Source organism: Pipistrellus kuhlii, unplaced genomic scaffold (genome assembly GCF_014108245.1).
Source record: "Pipistrellus kuhlii isolate mPipKuh1 unplaced genomic scaffold, mPipKuh1.p scaffold_m20_p_3, whole genome shotgun sequence".
Lineage (NCBI taxonomy): Eukaryota > Metazoa > Chordata > Mammalia > Chiroptera > Vespertilionidae > Pipistrellus > Pipistrellus kuhlii.
In genome coordinates this window covers 39,778,268-39,794,565 of record NW_023425529.1, presented here as the reverse complement: position 1 = coordinate 39,794,565, position 16,298 = coordinate 39,778,268, and the positions used below count along the sequence as shown (strand labels likewise).

The following is a 16,298-nucleotide window of genomic DNA, read 5'->3' as shown; positions in this document are numbered from 1 at the left end:
CTCTGCAAGTCTTTTGTTTCTGATGAGGAAATGTAGTTTCAGAAGGATTAACCTAAATCCCCTGAGTATGAATTTTTAAATCTCTAATTCCCTGACATGGAGTGCTTTCATTGCAGAGATTGAATTAATCTCTTGCGGTTGATGGATAAACTGCTGAATTTCAAAACACAGATTTGTCCTTTGCTATTTGACCTCTGGGTTGGGTGGTTGATCCCTCATGATGCCACTTATTGCATTTTTATTCAACTGGGAATGCTAAACCAGAGGTGCATTTGTGGCTCTGTGGTCTGTACCCAGCTGATGCATTCAAGTAACCAACTCGCTTTCATTTTAAACACACTGTTTTATAAATCAGTATCTATATTGCCTGCAGCTGACATGGTATTCCTATAAATGTGAGCATAAAGATTGTGGGGCATAACTCATTTTATAGTTAAAAATGGAGGGAGATTTATGAAAGGCATAAAATATAGAGCCTTTGTAACTTGATGTACAAAGATTACTTTTAATGCACTGAGTAGCAAAATGTAAAAGTTGCATTAACTGTTTACTTCAACCATCTTAATCATATGTTGATTATATTCATATGTTTAACTATATTTCACCGTGTTATATTTTAGGGGTGTCAAGCTTATATGTTTGCTGCTATCCACTTGTAAATACGCTCAAAACAGGAGAGTTTGGACGAAGTTTTTGACGACAGGTACTTGATAAACATGATGCATTTCAAAAGTGGACTCGAATTAACCGAGTTGCAAAACATGACAGTGCCCGAGGATGACAACATCAGCAATGATTCTAATGACTTCACTGAAGTAGAAAATGGTCAAATAAATAGGTGAGTATTTTCCTAGCACTTTATCCAGTAAAAGAAATGTCTCTGAAATATTCTGATTTTCAGTTACTCTCTTGAATTATTCATTACCAAAGTTATGCTCCATTTGAGGATGTAATATGAATTTCTCATGTGACATCTGTTGGGCATAGTCTGCAATAGCAGATGAATCAAATAGGAAAGCATTTTATTCATCCTTTCCCATCTTTCAATTGAGTCTAATAAACGTGTATAATACACTGGACCCCAACTAGCCCTCACTTCTCAGAAGCTCTGTGCTTGTGAATTAGACGGACTATTGGCCTTTCATGGCAACCCACATCTGAATGTGTCCTGTCGTCGTCTGACCTTGCCCACGTTTTTAACCAGGAAATGGTCAAAGTCCCATTTGCCAACGTTCCCGTATTAAAACTACAAATGCACCATTCCAAGCATCGTTTGCAACATGGATTTTAAATAATAATAACTGCAGTTGAGCCCAGATGGCTCTATGAGAAACTGTAGTAGAGAAATAGCACACGTAGCAGAAAAAAAAGAAAAGATGCCACAGCCCTAACTGGTTTGGCTCAGTGGATAGAGCGTCGGCCTGTGGACTGAAAGGTCCCAGGTCAAGGGCATGTACCTTGGTTGTGGGTACATCCCCAGTGGGGAGTGTGCAGAAGGCAGCTGATCGATGTTTCTAGCTCTTTATCCCTCTCCCTTCCTCTCTGTAGAAAATCAATAAAATTTATTTTAAAAAGAAAAGAAAAGATGCCACGAGTGAGAGGAGGTGGAGAGGCAGGTGGGAAGAGTGCTGGCCTGGAAGCATTTGGCCTCAGCATGTCTTTCTAAATCTTGGGTTCTGAGTTTCTTAGTTTCTGAGAGTAGGGCCCAATGTCTTTATGTTTTTGGTGATGTGGGCATTCTCTGACCTACTGAATTATAGTCCGCTCCTGTGGATCCCATAGCAGGAAGGTCTCCAGCGTGGGAGCTAGTGGTGCGGCTTGTTTGAAGCATGATGCCTCTTAAAAGGCTTGGAGAAGTGAGGGAGTATACAGTACTCCTTACTAGAACAGTAACGATGCTACACTATTGTTCTTGCTGTGGAGGGGTTGTCAGAAGGAAATTGGAGTTGAGGGAGATGACAACATTACATCACCTGACCAGGCGTCGTATTAGGAAGAGTGTCCAATAGTCTGTTCTCTGTTCGAATGGAGTGTGGACATAAGTAAGTGGAAGTCCAGCAGAGGAGGTAGCTGCCGTCATTCACACATACTCAGAAGTTTCAGCCCTGCCTCTTCTTCTTTTTCTCTTCCTTAAATGTTCTTAGAGGTTAAGTCTCTATCCAGACACTTCCTCATTATAATCCCAAGTATCACTTACTGTTTTGTGATATTTCTTATTGTTGGACTCAACTTCTCTTCTTTTACCTTTTCTGATTCAGATTATTAATAATAATGATCATTTCTTTTTCTTTTTTTAAAAAATATATCGTTATTGACTTCAGAGAGAAAAGGAAAGGGAGAGAGAGATAGAAGCATCAGTGATGAGAATCATTAATTGGCTGCCTCCTGCACGCCCCCTACTGGGGATCGAGCCCGCAACCCCAAGCATGTGCCCTTGGCCAGAATCCAACCTGGTACTCTTTGGTCCACAGGCCGACGCTCTATCCCCGGAGCCTAACCAGCCAGGGCATAATGAACATTTCTTGACTGCCAGCTGTGTTTACATATATTGCCATTTATCCTTATAACAACATCATGCAAAGCATTCTTTTGCAAATAGGGAAATTTTTTAAATTTCCATCTACAAGTAAGAAAAGTGAGGTCCAGAGAAATAAAATAACTTGCTCAAGGGCATACACAGGTTCATCTGAAGTTCTAGTCTTTCAACTCTATCCACCTGCCTCTGATTATAATGCTCAGGCGTTAGCTAGTTCACTTAAACTCTGCCATCGCTAATTTACGCTCTGTACTCCTGGACTGTCCTGCAGTCACTGCTGGCCTCCACTTAATGGCGCATGGGATCCCATCCATTTCACAAGCAGGACACTTTGGTTTTATAACACAGCTTCCATCCCAAAGCAACGCAGACCTTGGAGACCTTAAAATGGGAGTCAGTTTAATACTCAGTTTAGAGACTGGATTTGATTTTAAAGAGTTTTCTTTACTAACAGTATCCCGTTTGTTGAGGTGATGACCATCCTCACCCCTGACGTGGGCACCTGGGCACCATGCCCAGTGAACTCACCTCTTCTGGGACTGGGACCCAGACAGTGAGCTGGTCCAGCAGGTTTGCTGTTGGTGTTGACTCCTTGTTTTGTAGAATTTGGTTCATTTGCTGCCTGTGCGGTGTGATGCATTTATTTCCTCTTTTATCTAACCTCCCCTCTTTCACTGGCACAGTTCATGAGCCTTTCTTTAGTTTGGCTCTAGGACAAGTAAAATTAGAAACAACATATTATGCCAAGAAGCCAAAAAAGATAAATAAAAATCAGAAATGATCTCCACCATGATTGCTGCAAAAGCTATACCTAAATATCTCTCATTTTTATTTATTTATGTTTTAAAATATATTTTATTGATATTTTACAGAGAGGAAGGGAGAGTGATAGAGAGTTGGAAACATCGACGAGAGAGAAACATCGATCAGCTGCCTCCTGCACACCTCCCACCCCCACTGGGCATGTGTCCACAACCAAGGTACATGCCCTGGACTGGAATCAACCTAGGACCCTTTGGTCCTCAGGCTGATGCTCTATCCACTGAGCAAACTGGTTAGGGCTTATTTATTTATTTTTAATATATGTTTATTGATTTCAGAGTGGAGGGGAGAGGGAGAGGAAGAGGGAGACAGAAACATCATTGTTGCCTTCTGCACACCCCACACTAGGGATTGAGCCTGAAACCCGGGCATGTGTCCTGACCGGGAATCGAACCATGACCTTCTAGTTCATAGGTGATGCTCAATTTCTGAGCCACGCCATCTGGGCAATACCTCTCATTCTTCCTGTAGCTTTTTCACATTGATGGGAGGAAGGTAAGCTCAATTGTATGCACCTAAGGGAACCAGCCCCTGAAACAAGGAACTTCTGTGTAACAGTTCCTCTTTTTGAGGAAGCTAGAGAAAATGTTGAAAACAAATGTTGATCTCTGGTCACCTGGCATCTAGCTTACAGCTTTGCCTGGAAACTCCCCTATTCTTAGAATAATGTTTTAAGTTTAGGCAAAAATAGAGCCATTTGGGCACTAGAACACCTGCCCCTATTCCAGTTCGGTAGGTTTATTTCATGCCATAAGTTTTGGATTATAGTCACAGAAATCTATACCTGGAACAGCAAAACCTTTCAAAAAGTCCACTTAGACCAGTTCTGCTAACATTTTTGTTTGCTTATTTGTGGTGTGGTTGGAGTGGTGGCGGTGATGGCGGAAGTGGTGGAGTAGTGAGAGTTCTGCTAACATGTTAGTGTGCGTAGGAAGTATCTGGAAAAACTTGCTAAAATGCAGATTCTGGTTCAGTAGGTCTGGGAGGGGGCCTGAGGTTCTAATTTCTAGCAAGCTTCCAGGTAATACCCACACTGCTGGCCCCTGGACCGCACTTTTTTGAGTAGCAAGCTCTAGACTCTTCCCTGAGGAGTGAGCTTCCTTAGAGGAGGAATCATCTTCACATCTCATGCACCTTGAAATGATAGATGACAGTGCCTGATACAGAGTGGAAGTTATAAAATACTTGTTAAACGAGAGAGGAAAACAGAGCCAGACACAGAAGAGAGAGCCAGTAGTTAAGTGGTGTGATTTTGGACTTGTATTGAATCCCGGCTCTATCGATTAGGTCTTGTGTGATCTTGTCCTTTGAGCTTCAGTTCCATCCCTGTGAGAACCGGGATGGTAAAAAAATACCTTACTTCCTGGGAGTGTTGGAGAATAGTAGATGTGTTACTGTTTGTAGGTTAAGAACTCAGGCTCTGCCATCAGCCAGTTTGGGTTCAAATCCTGGCTCAGGGGTTTTGTTATTAGTAACGTTACTTTGGTCAAGTTACTTAATTTCTCTAAAATGGGGCTCATGATAGTACTGACCAATACAATTATTGTGAAAATAGATGAGAAGATCCATGGAAGGTGCTTGGCAAGTGTCTGGTAATAGTAAGCCTTCTAGTGTGAGATGAGTCTTTATCAATAAAAATGCATCTTCTTTCTTTGGCAGGCACTTCTTTCTTGTCTACACCAAGGAATAATAATGTTTTAGGTCTGGATGATTGCTGATGGTTGTTACGTTAAAGCTGTTGGAATATTAGTAGATTATCCTAACTGTATCTAAGCAAATATTCACATATTTTCATATTTATTTACTCTTCTCATCTGTCTGTGTGGTTATTGTTGCTGTGGCCCAGGCAGCATCTAATGAAGTTTGAGAGTCCTTCGTTAAAATTGTTCTTAAAAGGATGTGGGGCAATTCTTGTCACTACTCCCCTCTCCCCCTCTCCCCGCCTCCCCCCCCTCCCCCGCATCAGTCTTTATTTATTTATTTTTGTCCCTGTATATGCTTCAAAGTTCATGTGCTAAATTTATATCACTTGGGAGAATCCTTAAGAAGATTCCATCACCTTCTGATGATCAGTTCTTATGTCAAAAAATTATTTCCTTGCTTTCAGAGCTCCTGTTACAACCTGGATTTCTCCTGTTTTCAGTAGAGTTTATCCAACCAGAAAGGCTTTGCTTACCTCTCAGTCTTCCCTTTAAATGCCTGCTGTTTCTTTAAATCTTACGTGTTCTCCAGCCTCTTTGTTACTTGCTTCTTTCCTCCTGTTCTCTTTTCGTTTTTTTATAGAATGTTAGAATTTCAGGAAAAGAACTGGGATAGGTCCTCTAAGTACAACCATTGATCTTTTCTGTGTGAGGCAACCTCAAATAGAACACTATAATCTAGTAAGAATCTGATTGGTGGGGATTAAAATAGGAAGAATAGCTTTCTGTTGTACCGCCAATGCTTGTTCAATGGTTGTTGATGTTGATTTATTTTTGGTTTTAAATAACTGCTCTGTATTGCTCAGCCTTCCTTCACATCATTTCAGTAAAACACCTACTCCTTTTGAAGGCTTTGTCTGTTGAAGGTCACCATGACCGCCACTGTCAGTTTTTGTTTGGTTTTGTTCTCAGAACAATTGACTACCTAATAGTTGATTGGATGATTCTTTGTGGATACAGACCAACCCAGTGAAAACTCTTTTTTTTTTTTTTATAATACTTTCATCATCCCGAGACCACATGTCAAAGACATCTTCCATAGCCCATTTTTAAGTGAATAAAGATAAATTTAACTCAATTTCTTTGCCAGAAGTCCGTGGTTTTTATCACACAACTGCATTTTTTAAATGGTAAGATAGCAGAAACTGTGATAAGCTGCTTGACCTACTTATTTTGAATGGACTTTTCCATTACTAAAAAGGTTGGTTTTATTTTGTTTAAAAAAAAGTTTTCAGAAATACAAAGCAGAGATTTAAAGACTAAAGAGAAGAAAAAGTGGGTGGAGATATCATAAAGAGAATGAAGAGGATTTCTTTATTCGTTCTGTTTCCTTCTTACTGAGCCTGACTTCCCTGCAGCCTAAGCTACTCCCTAATTCCTAAATAGAAGGTGTGTATTCGGTTTATGAAAGGTTCCTCTGAGTTGCTAATCATGGGTAGGTACATTTAAGAAGGAGCTGAGGGGCTGAGAGCACTATACAGCAACTCTGGGTGGGAGATGAGTTTAGTAGCACAGTATGTGCCACAGAAAAAGTAATAAGTAGGTCGGAGTCAGGAAATTCAGCTCAAACCAGAGTATCAGAAGGCTCATGGATGAAGCTTCGAACTGGCAGGAAGGTGCTGGCTCGGAAAAGGATACAGGGTCTCTCTCCCCAGGGGCCGTGGATTCCCACTGCTGCCTCATTTTCCGGTCTCCAGGAATGCTATGATCTTGTCCCAGTCCTCACCCCCTCTTGGGAAGATCATTTTGAGTGGTGGGAGCTGAGATCGAGACATTAAGGCAAAGTCAGATTCAGCAGCATCAAGGAATTGCAGGGTGAGGGATTTACACTTGAAAAAGTCTCAGTAGGGGAGCCAGTGAAGACTTTTGGGAAAACCTATTCGGTCTTGCTGCAGAAAGTGCACTGGAAGAGGCAGAATCAGGCAGACTCTTGAGATATAACATATTTTATTTTATTTTATTTTATTTATTTTATTTTATTTTTATTTAATTTTTACAGAGAGGAAGGGAGAGGGACAGAGAGCTAGAAACATCGATGAGAGAGAATCATTGACCAGCTGTCTCCTGCACACCCCCAGTGGGGACTAGCCCGCAACCAAGGTACATGCCCTTGACCGGACTCGAACCCAGGACCTTTCAGTCCGAAGGCCGACGCCCTATCCACTGAGCCAAACCGGTTTCGGCGAGATATAACATATTTTAATGTGCTTTTTGATAGTTCCTCATTTCAACAGCCCTGTGAGTCAGTTTCATCAGTCCATCCTGCAGAAGTTCTGCAGGGAGGAGCCGGCAATCACGTAGCGGCCTTATTCTTCCTCCCTTCCCCTCCCTTTCCTTTATCTTTTTTTTTCTCTCCCTTTCTATTTTATTCCAACTCCATGCACTAGATGCTACTTTAAAAACAAACATGTCTTGCCGATACCGGTTTGGCTCAGTGGATAGAGCGTCGGCTTGTGGACTGGATTATAAGGTCCCGGGTTCGATTCCGGTCAAGGACATGTACCTTGGTTGTGGGCACAAACCCAGTAGGGGACACCACAAGAGGCAGCTGATCGATGATTCTCTCTCATCAATGTTTCTGAGTAGAGAGTCCCTCTCTCTTCCTCTCTGTGAAAAATCGATAAAATATATTAAAAAAAATAAAAAGACCTATGTCTTAATGCGCCACCATTACTCTGTTTGATTCTTTCCTCTTCCTCCCCTTTCGATGCACAGTGACACTGTTTGACCCTTCTGAGTGCCTGTCGCGTTACAATGGCGATACCTCTTTCTTCTCTGCCCACCAGTCTTCTGCCACCAATCCTGAGGCATGGGGCCAGGCAGGGGGCTTACATCTGCTCCAGGCGGTTTGCTAGTGTTTGGTTCAGATTGCTTGAAAATGTTTAGGCTATTCCATTAATTTAAAAATAATAGAAATTCTCTATGGAAAAGAAGTCCCTCCACAAGAAAGGCAAATGGGGGACTTTCTGAATAAATATTTGATTGACTTGAGTTGATTATTAAAATTAGCCTGATTAAGTACAGTCTTTTATTTAATAGCTTTTAAAAATATATATATAAATCCTCACCTGAGTATATTTTTTCCATTGATTTCGAGAGAGTGTGGGAGGAAGGAGGGGGAAAGAGAGAGAAACATTGATTGGTTGCCTCATGTATGCGCTCCTGCCAGGTCTGAGGCACGTGCCCTTGACTGGGAATCGAACCCACAACCTTAGGTCCGATAGCTGATATTCTACTGAGCAAAACTGGCCAAGGCCCAAGTGTATTTTTATTTTGGAAATCGATTTCATTTTGGTAAGTCCAGCAGCTGCATTACCTTGGGCTGCTTGTGTGAAAAGGAAGGCTGCTTTTCCTTGCCTCTCTCTAGTCAGGCCTGTGACCCTCAATTCTGTGTTAAGGGCAAGAAAAGGGCCAAACACTCTATAACTGCCAGATTGGCCTCCAAAATATTGTTTTCATCATGTCCTTCCCTGTAATCCTACTTATCAGGCCACTGGCCTTAAGTGTCTTCTGGCTAATCCCTTCCAATAATGGTTTTCCCTTCTCTGGATTCCTTATCTCATCTCAATTTTGTGCAGCCTGGCATTCCTGTTCTGGTGTTAGCCAGTGTGGTCTCTCCTTCAGAGACCAAGGTGTTTTTCCTTCATCTTCCTTTTGGTCTCTCACAGTGAGTGGCCAGGTGCTAGGCAAAGGCAGATGCTGAAGGAGTAAACCACAGATTGTGCTGCTTATACCAGGTGATGGTCTCAGGAAGTTTGCCTGTTTTGGGTTTATTTTGGCAAAATAATGCAAACTTAGAAAGGTAATGCCAGGAAGAAGCCAGATCCCTTTAGATTAAAAATGAAAAAGATAGGTAAATTAAGCCAATATTGATGACGTTTTCACTGAAAATGGTTTCTTATGAAACATAGCATTATTCAAAAAAAAAAAAGCATGTGAAAATATAATGTATAGTTTAAAGATGAATGCTTCTTTAAAATAGTTCAGCTCAAGTGGCTTTACATTGATTAGTGAAACACTTATTGTGATTAGTTCGTACTAAGACCAAATAATTAACTTTCTGGAAGAGGAAACAGCATGCCTAACATGTTTTACAATACAAGCAGCCAACAAAGGGACTTTGACAATACCACTAATTTTTTTTTATTGGTGAATTTAAAAAATATATAGTTTTGCCCTAACTGTTTGGGTCAATGGATAGAGCATCGGCCTGTGGACTGAAAGGTTCCAGGTTTGATTCCTGTCAAGGGCATGTACCTTGGTTGCGGGCATATCCCCAGTAGGAGGTGTGCAAGAGGAAGCTGATCGATGTTTCTCTCCCATCAATGCTTCTGACCCTCTATCCCTCTCCCTTCCTCTCTGTAAAAAAATCAGTAAGATATATTTAAAAACAAAACAAACACACACACACACACACACACACACACACACACACACACATATATATATATATATATATATAATTTTATTGATTTCAAAGAGGAAGGGAAAGAGAGAAACATCAATGATGAGAGAGGATCATTGATCGGCTGCCTACTGCACGCCCCACACTGGAGATTGAGCCCAAAACCCAGGCATGTGCCCTTGTCTAGGAATTGAGAGCCTGGGGCCTTTTAGTCTAAAGGTCAACGCTCTGTCCACTGAGCCAAGCCACCTAGGGTTTAATGGAGAATTTTTTTTTTTAAACTAAAGATTTAGGCCATAAAGTTCTGATGTTAATGCTAAATATGGTTCTGAGAGCATTCTGAATTCCTTCTTCTATGTATTTGTAGACAATTTACTCCACTTAGCCTGCCTGAATCTTTCGCATCCCAGCTCAAGTCCCACGCCCCCCCATGTTGCTCCTACTCTGTGTCTGGAGCTGTAGTGATGATTTTATTTTCCCAAGAGCACCATGCAATAATGTAATGGTGTTACTCTCCTTTCACAGAGGAAACTGAGGTGGCCTAGGGCCTTGTAGCTAGGTAGTGAGGATTCAAACTCGCCTTCTAACTCCCTCCTTTTCTTAAAGCCCTAGCTCTGCCCCTACCCATGGCCTAATGCCCTGCCCCACCACCATAGTTTCTTCTGCTGAACTCCTATAGCTCAGTGGCTGCATCCCATAGTACATACCCTCCTGTCTCTCATCACCTTGTCTGGTGACTTGCCTATGGCAGGTGCTGAAGCAATATTTGATGGAGCAAGGGTCATTTCCTTTTTTTCAGGGGAGAGGATATTCCCATTTAATAACTTTGTACTCCAGGAATGGGAGCTCAGAAGGAATCCTGCTTCTGCTGTTCTTTTACATGACAGCATTAGAGTGTTTTTGACATTATCTGATTTGTAGTTAGAAAAAAAATCTACGTAAACGTTAACTTACATTGCATACAATGTTTTAATGTCTTCTGATTGAAATGATTTGAATGAGATTGATAAGTTTTCATGTGTAATATGTTTTGGTAAGTAATGAATCACTCAGATAAAACGTTCTTCAATCACTACCATGATGTTAAATGTATTACACGTGTCTTTACAGCAAGTTTATTTCCGACCGCGAAAGCAGAAGAAGTCTCACAAACAGCCACTTGGAAAAAAAGAAGTGTGACGAATACGTAAGTGTCATTATAATAAGTATGCTTATTTTTTAATCACATAAATTGGGGCAGGTGTTTTTAATTCATGGAGCATAGTACCAAAGGCATAGCTATCTAGAGTCACCAGAATGTTCCTCAGATGCTATGCATTTTCTCTGGAAACCCATTAAAAATCAACTAAACCACTAAGGAAGGTTTTCTTGAATTTAATTTGTGTTGGTTACTAATAGTGCTTTAAAAGGCTTTGGTGTGATTAACATATTTGGGGACTGTTTTGCTTAGTGTGAATGTTTGTCTCTTTGTTCAGATTCCAGGAACAACCTCATTAGGCATGTCTGTGTTTAACCTAAGCAACGCCATTATGGGCAGTGGGATTCTGGGACTCGCCTTTGCCCTGGCAAACACCGGAATCCTCCTTTTTCTGTGAGTGTTGACATGGCAGCATTTTTCAGTTTTAAACTGTGTTTTCTGTATGTTTCTGTTCAAGCATAGAAGAAATTGGAAATATTTTTAAGTAGTTTTTATTTCTTTTTATGTCTTTACTAACTTTGCTAAGTTACCAGTATATACTTTTGTATTTTTATTTGAATGATTTTCCAAGATGCACCCAATGTTTAAAAGAAAGTGAAAGAAGACAATCTTATTAATTACAAATACTAAAATAGGCATTAATAAAAATAATTAAAAGCATTTTATGTAATTTTGAACTTTTCATCTGTCACCTTAAATCTGCTAAATGGTCAAAATATTAAGAGGTGTTTAATCCAACTAGTCCACCACTGTAGTATGTGGATTGCTTTGGAACATTTACCATATCCAAAACCAATTAGACATGGAATAAATATTCAAGAAGCATAGAAGCTGACAGTGTTTTAAAGAAGAGAAAATAGCATGTACTTTTCTTCTGCAATTCAGTGAAAAGTAAATGGGCAATTTTCTTTTAAAATAAGTTCATCTCAAACTGTTACGTGTGACTTTGTGCCAATGTACAGAGGGCTTATTTTCAGTTGGAACGAGATGAAGACATACCATAGAATTCCTACCAGGAAAATTCTCACCCTCTCAAACCTCAAAGGAGTCTCAGTGGTGCTTTGCCTGATAAGACACAGAAGGAATTCTCTTCTCCCAGGATCTTGCCTTTTCTCCCCTGACCATACTCACGCTCTTCATTGCCTTGCTCAGTAGTCTTCATTGCCAGATCATTCTGATGAGAGCATCATTACTTGGGTAGCAGTGGCCAAAAAGACTACTATTCCTAAAAATGGTGGGTATTCCTTTAGAAAGGCTTAGAAAACTGTGAGGGATGTGCATTGCTTCCCATCCCTGTACTCATGGATCAGCAATGCTCATCCATGCTGCCTCAGATTGGTTCAGAGCATTAGGGATTAATATTCTCACTTTTGTGGGTAAAGCCACCAGAGGTGTCCTTCCTGAGCAATGAATTCAATACTTTTCTTCCTTAATGTCAACCTAACTCAGTAGCTTCCTTTCTTTTTTGCCCCGAATGGCTCTCTCTATGTGGCCTTTCTGCTTATGTATATTTGAGCTCAGTGCCTGGTTCTAGGATATAATCACTGAACTGGACAAACTATTTCTGTGGTGATTTTGTTTGTATGTGTGACCCCCTGAGGCTAGCTGCACTTCTGATTTTTTAGTGCGATGACATGGAAACATAAATGCCTGTGTAGTCTGAAGCAGGTTAGCTACTCTGAACTTCGATTTTCTACACTTTAAAACAAGAATAGTACACTAGAAAAATCTCAGAACCCTGCCAGCCTCCTAAACCCAATGGTTCTGTGACTCTTTTTAGTCATTCCAAAGCTGGAAGTATGTTCAGTTCAGAAATGTGTTTTACATTGATTTCTTTCTTTCTTTTTTAAAATTATTATAATATGTTAAGTAGTTATATGTTAACATAGAGTAGAGTCAACTCTTTAATAATGATGATACCCAGTAGCTCTTACTTTGTGCCAGGTACCACTCTGGAGTGTTTTTGTTTTTTAAAAAAAATATATTTTATTGATTTTTCACAGAGAGGAAGGGAGAACTAGAAATGTTGATGAGAGAAACATCGACCAGCTGCCTCTTGCACACCCCCTACCGGGGATGTGCCTGCAACTAATGTACATGCCCTTGACTGGAATGGAACCTGGGACCTTTCAGTCCGCAGACCGATGCTCTACCACTGAGCCAAACCAGCTTCGGCCACTCTGAGTGTTTTAGGCTGAATCCTTACAAGTCTGAGACAGGAACTATTGTTAGCTCCCTGTTCCACAGACAAGGGAACTGAGTTATAGATAGTAACTTTTATTTTGAAATCTTTATTTGTCACTATTCTGGGAATTCCCTTCACCTCTCTTCTCTGCTAGATCCTTTATTTCCTATATTTCATTTCTTCCTCTTTCTGTATTTACTTCCTTGCCTTTGTGTTGAGAAAAAGGATGAATAGAAACTAAATGTTTGAGGTCTTCATATATGAAAATGTTTTTATTTTACCTTCATCTTTAATTGGTAGTTCAGTTGGATATAGAAATTATAGATTGGCAATAATTTTCCTTCCGACATTTGAAAGTATTGCTTCATTGTTTTCTAGTATTTTTCTGTTGTGAAGTCCTATATACTAGTACTTCTGATTCCCGATCTTTCAAATATAGCCAGAGTTTTTGTTTTTCTTTTTTCTGAAAACTTGTCAAGTCTCTACTCCCAATGTTTTGCAGTTAACAGTTTCTTAGTATCATCAAACATCCAACCAATATTTAAGTTGCTCTGGTTATCTCTTTTTTTAAAAAAACCACTTGGATTGTTCAAGTCAATACTCAAATAGGGTCCATATAGCATAAGTGGTGGATATGTGTTGCAAATCTATTTCAATCTATAGTTCCCCTTATTTCTCTCTCCTTTTTTTTTTTTAATGCACTTTATTTGTTGAAGAATCCAGGCCATTTGTCATATAGAGTTTTCATCAATTTGAATTCTGATTGTATTCCTGTGGTACAAATTGACATTGTAGTTTGTTTTGGATTCTGTCTTTCCTTTTAGAATCTTTCCTCCGATGTCATGTCATCCTTCTTTGTTATATTCAATAGTGGAGAGGGAGGGCAAAGTTAATTTGAGTCTGATATACACTGATGGAGCTTGTTGGCACTTGTTGGAGGTGCTGTTAATGGCTCTTTACTTGTGGGACCACCAGTGTCCATTTCTCTCTGGCTGTTCAAATCACCCAGAGAGCTTCCGGTCACCTGCTGGGAGAGTCTGGGCATTGCTGCCATCTTTCTGGAAACCAAGTGGTGGCAAAGGGTTGGGGTGACAATCTCAGCCTGCATGTGTTGACCCAATCCTAGTGTTCTTTATAGTTCCCCCTCCCCCACAAGTTGTGCTGAGTCTCTCACCCGGAGACTTACATTTTATACTTTCCAGAGAACGTATCTTGGGATCCGTATCTTTTGCCAGGACGGGAGAGGTGTAGTAACACAGCTTTTCAGAGTAGGTGCCTGGTCTGGGGAATCTAGCCATTTCTTAAAAGAAGCTAAACAGATCCTCTTTTATTTTAGCCCTGCCATTGTTACCTACTTCCAGTAATGCCCCCAGGGTCTATTGGGAATTCTGTGGTATAAATTGGATTAGTCTTGGCTTTCTCCACTGCCAATTTAAGATTCAGCTCTGCTACTTTTCAGCTGTTGAAATTTTGTTATTATTGTCTTCTCTCAAGTTTTACTCCCGTATAGGCTTTATATCTTAAAAAAAAAAATCTCTACTAATATATCTATGATTCCTGGAATTCAGTTGATTATTAATTATGCTGGTGCAGGGATAATTGATTTCTTATCTCGTGTCTCTTTAATTTCTGATTGAAAGCAAATAATTGGATAAATTTGACTTTCATAATTGCAGGAAGATTTCCCCTGGATAAATCTATTGTAGATCCATTGGTTATTTGCAAAACATGCAAATAGCAAGCACAACACACTCAACCTTCAGGTTATAGTTCTTGAAGGTAGTTGTATATAAAGACCCAAACTTCTAAGTTTCTCACCACAGGTAGGACCCTCCTCCTTCAGCACAAGGACTCACTCTGTGTGTTGTAAAGCCAGCTGCTCCCACAGCTGTTCAAAGCCAAGAAGCAGTTGGCAGGATCAAGACACTTCATCTGGTGCAGGGCCCAATTCCAGACTCCTATTGGCCAACAAGGAAAGGGAGTCCAAGCCTGTCCGGGCTCCTTTAGAAAAGCAGCTGGGAAGGCTCCTCTGTGTCTCTCGGAGCCTGGCTGTGGGCTCCTCCCGGGGCTCCTGTGAAAATTAGCTGGGGCGAGTTCTTTTCTTTGGATGACTTTGGGGCTCATTTTTTTCAGCCTGACCATAATGGCTGTCAGCCCTGTTCAGCACACATCTGATTCAAATAGGGCAGATTCAGGGAATTCTGCCCTGCCGTAAGAATGCTGTGAGGTTTTGTGTTTTCCTGAACTCTGAGGCCTCATCATTCTGAGGAACAGGAAGTGTAGGAGTGGGGAATCCCAGTTTACATTTGATCTGGAGGTATATGTTCTCTTTTGGAAACAAAATGGGGCTGGATCCTGAAGCAGCAATTTGGGAATATGCCGAGGCACAAATTCCGCAGGGTGATATGCACCTGTTGGGTTGAGTTCCCCCCGAGAATGGAGATCCAAGGAAAAGGCAGTGGGAAGGAAGAAGTTCCTCCCACTGGGGCTGCCTCTTCTATCGCTAATCTTCTGACTCAGCTTTCCCATAATTCCATCAAAGCAAAAGTAGAGATTGGCATGGAAGTAAATATTGGCATGGAAGTATGGTGGGTTTAGGTTTGTCTTGTTTTTTATTTACAATACTATCTCCTTTACCCCAGCCCGCAATAGGGAAGTTACATTATCTAAAGATTTCTATAACAGGCATATATTTTATAGAAAATGGATCTCTTTATAATATGTCAACTCCTCATAGTGCTAGGTAAAGGAGAGGTTTATTGCACCATACAGAATCTGTTAAGCAATAAATACTTAATATTTTTCCATAACTTCTTAATATTATTATTTTTTTTTAAATAATGTAGCCCTTAAGTTTAAAATCACACACACTAAAAAGAATGTAACTCATTACATTTTTGAGAGCTTGAAGAGATAGCATAGTTATTTGTAAACACTGGGTTTGTGAGCACTCTGTTTGAAATGCTCATTGTGAAACAACATCTGAATAAAACAATAGTTTAGATTTTATTTTGGTTCATTATAACACCAGCCTTTTGTGGGTCTTGTTTTCCATTTTTTGTCTTACTTGGGTAGTGTTTGTGAGAATAAAAAAGATAATGTATCTAAAAACACACTTTGAAAAGCAGTATGCAAGAAGACCTTTGTTAATTAATAACCCATAGCGCTGCTATGTATGAGAAGTTAACGGGGCCCTAGCTAGTTTGGCTTAATAATGGAGCATTGGCCTGCAGACTGAAGAGTCCCGGGTTCGATTCTGGTCAAGGGCACATGCCAGGGTTGCGGGCTCAATCCACAGTTGGTGGGACAAGGTGCAGGAGGCAGCCAATCAGTGATTCTCATCATTGATGTTTCTCTCTCATTCCCTCTCCCTCCCTCTCTGAAATCAATAAAAATATATTAGAAAAAGAAAAAGAAGTTAATGTGTGTGTGTGTGTGTGTGTGTGTGTGTG

The 16,298-nt window shown here is 40.4% G+C and overlaps 1 protein-coding gene across 4 annotated transcripts in view; it reads left to right on the top strand.

Moving 5' to 3' along the window:
• SLC38A1 (solute carrier family 38 member 1) overlaps window positions 1-16,298 on the top strand; it is a 63,364-nt gene that overhangs the window by 21,025 nt on the left and 26,041 nt on the right. For all 4 annotated transcript variants that reach the window (XM_036456538.2, XM_036456537.2, XM_036456539.2 and 1 more), the window contains 3 exons: window positions 621-838; window positions 10,574-10,649; window positions 10,939-11,054. In XM_036456538.2, the coding sequence (XP_036312431.1) occupies window positions 717-838; window positions 10,574-10,649; window positions 10,939-11,054 (314 nt within the window). In that variant the 5' untranslated portion in view covers window positions 621-716. The remainder of the gene's footprint in view (window positions 1-620; window positions 839-10,573; window positions 10,650-10,938; window positions 11,055-16,298) is intronic.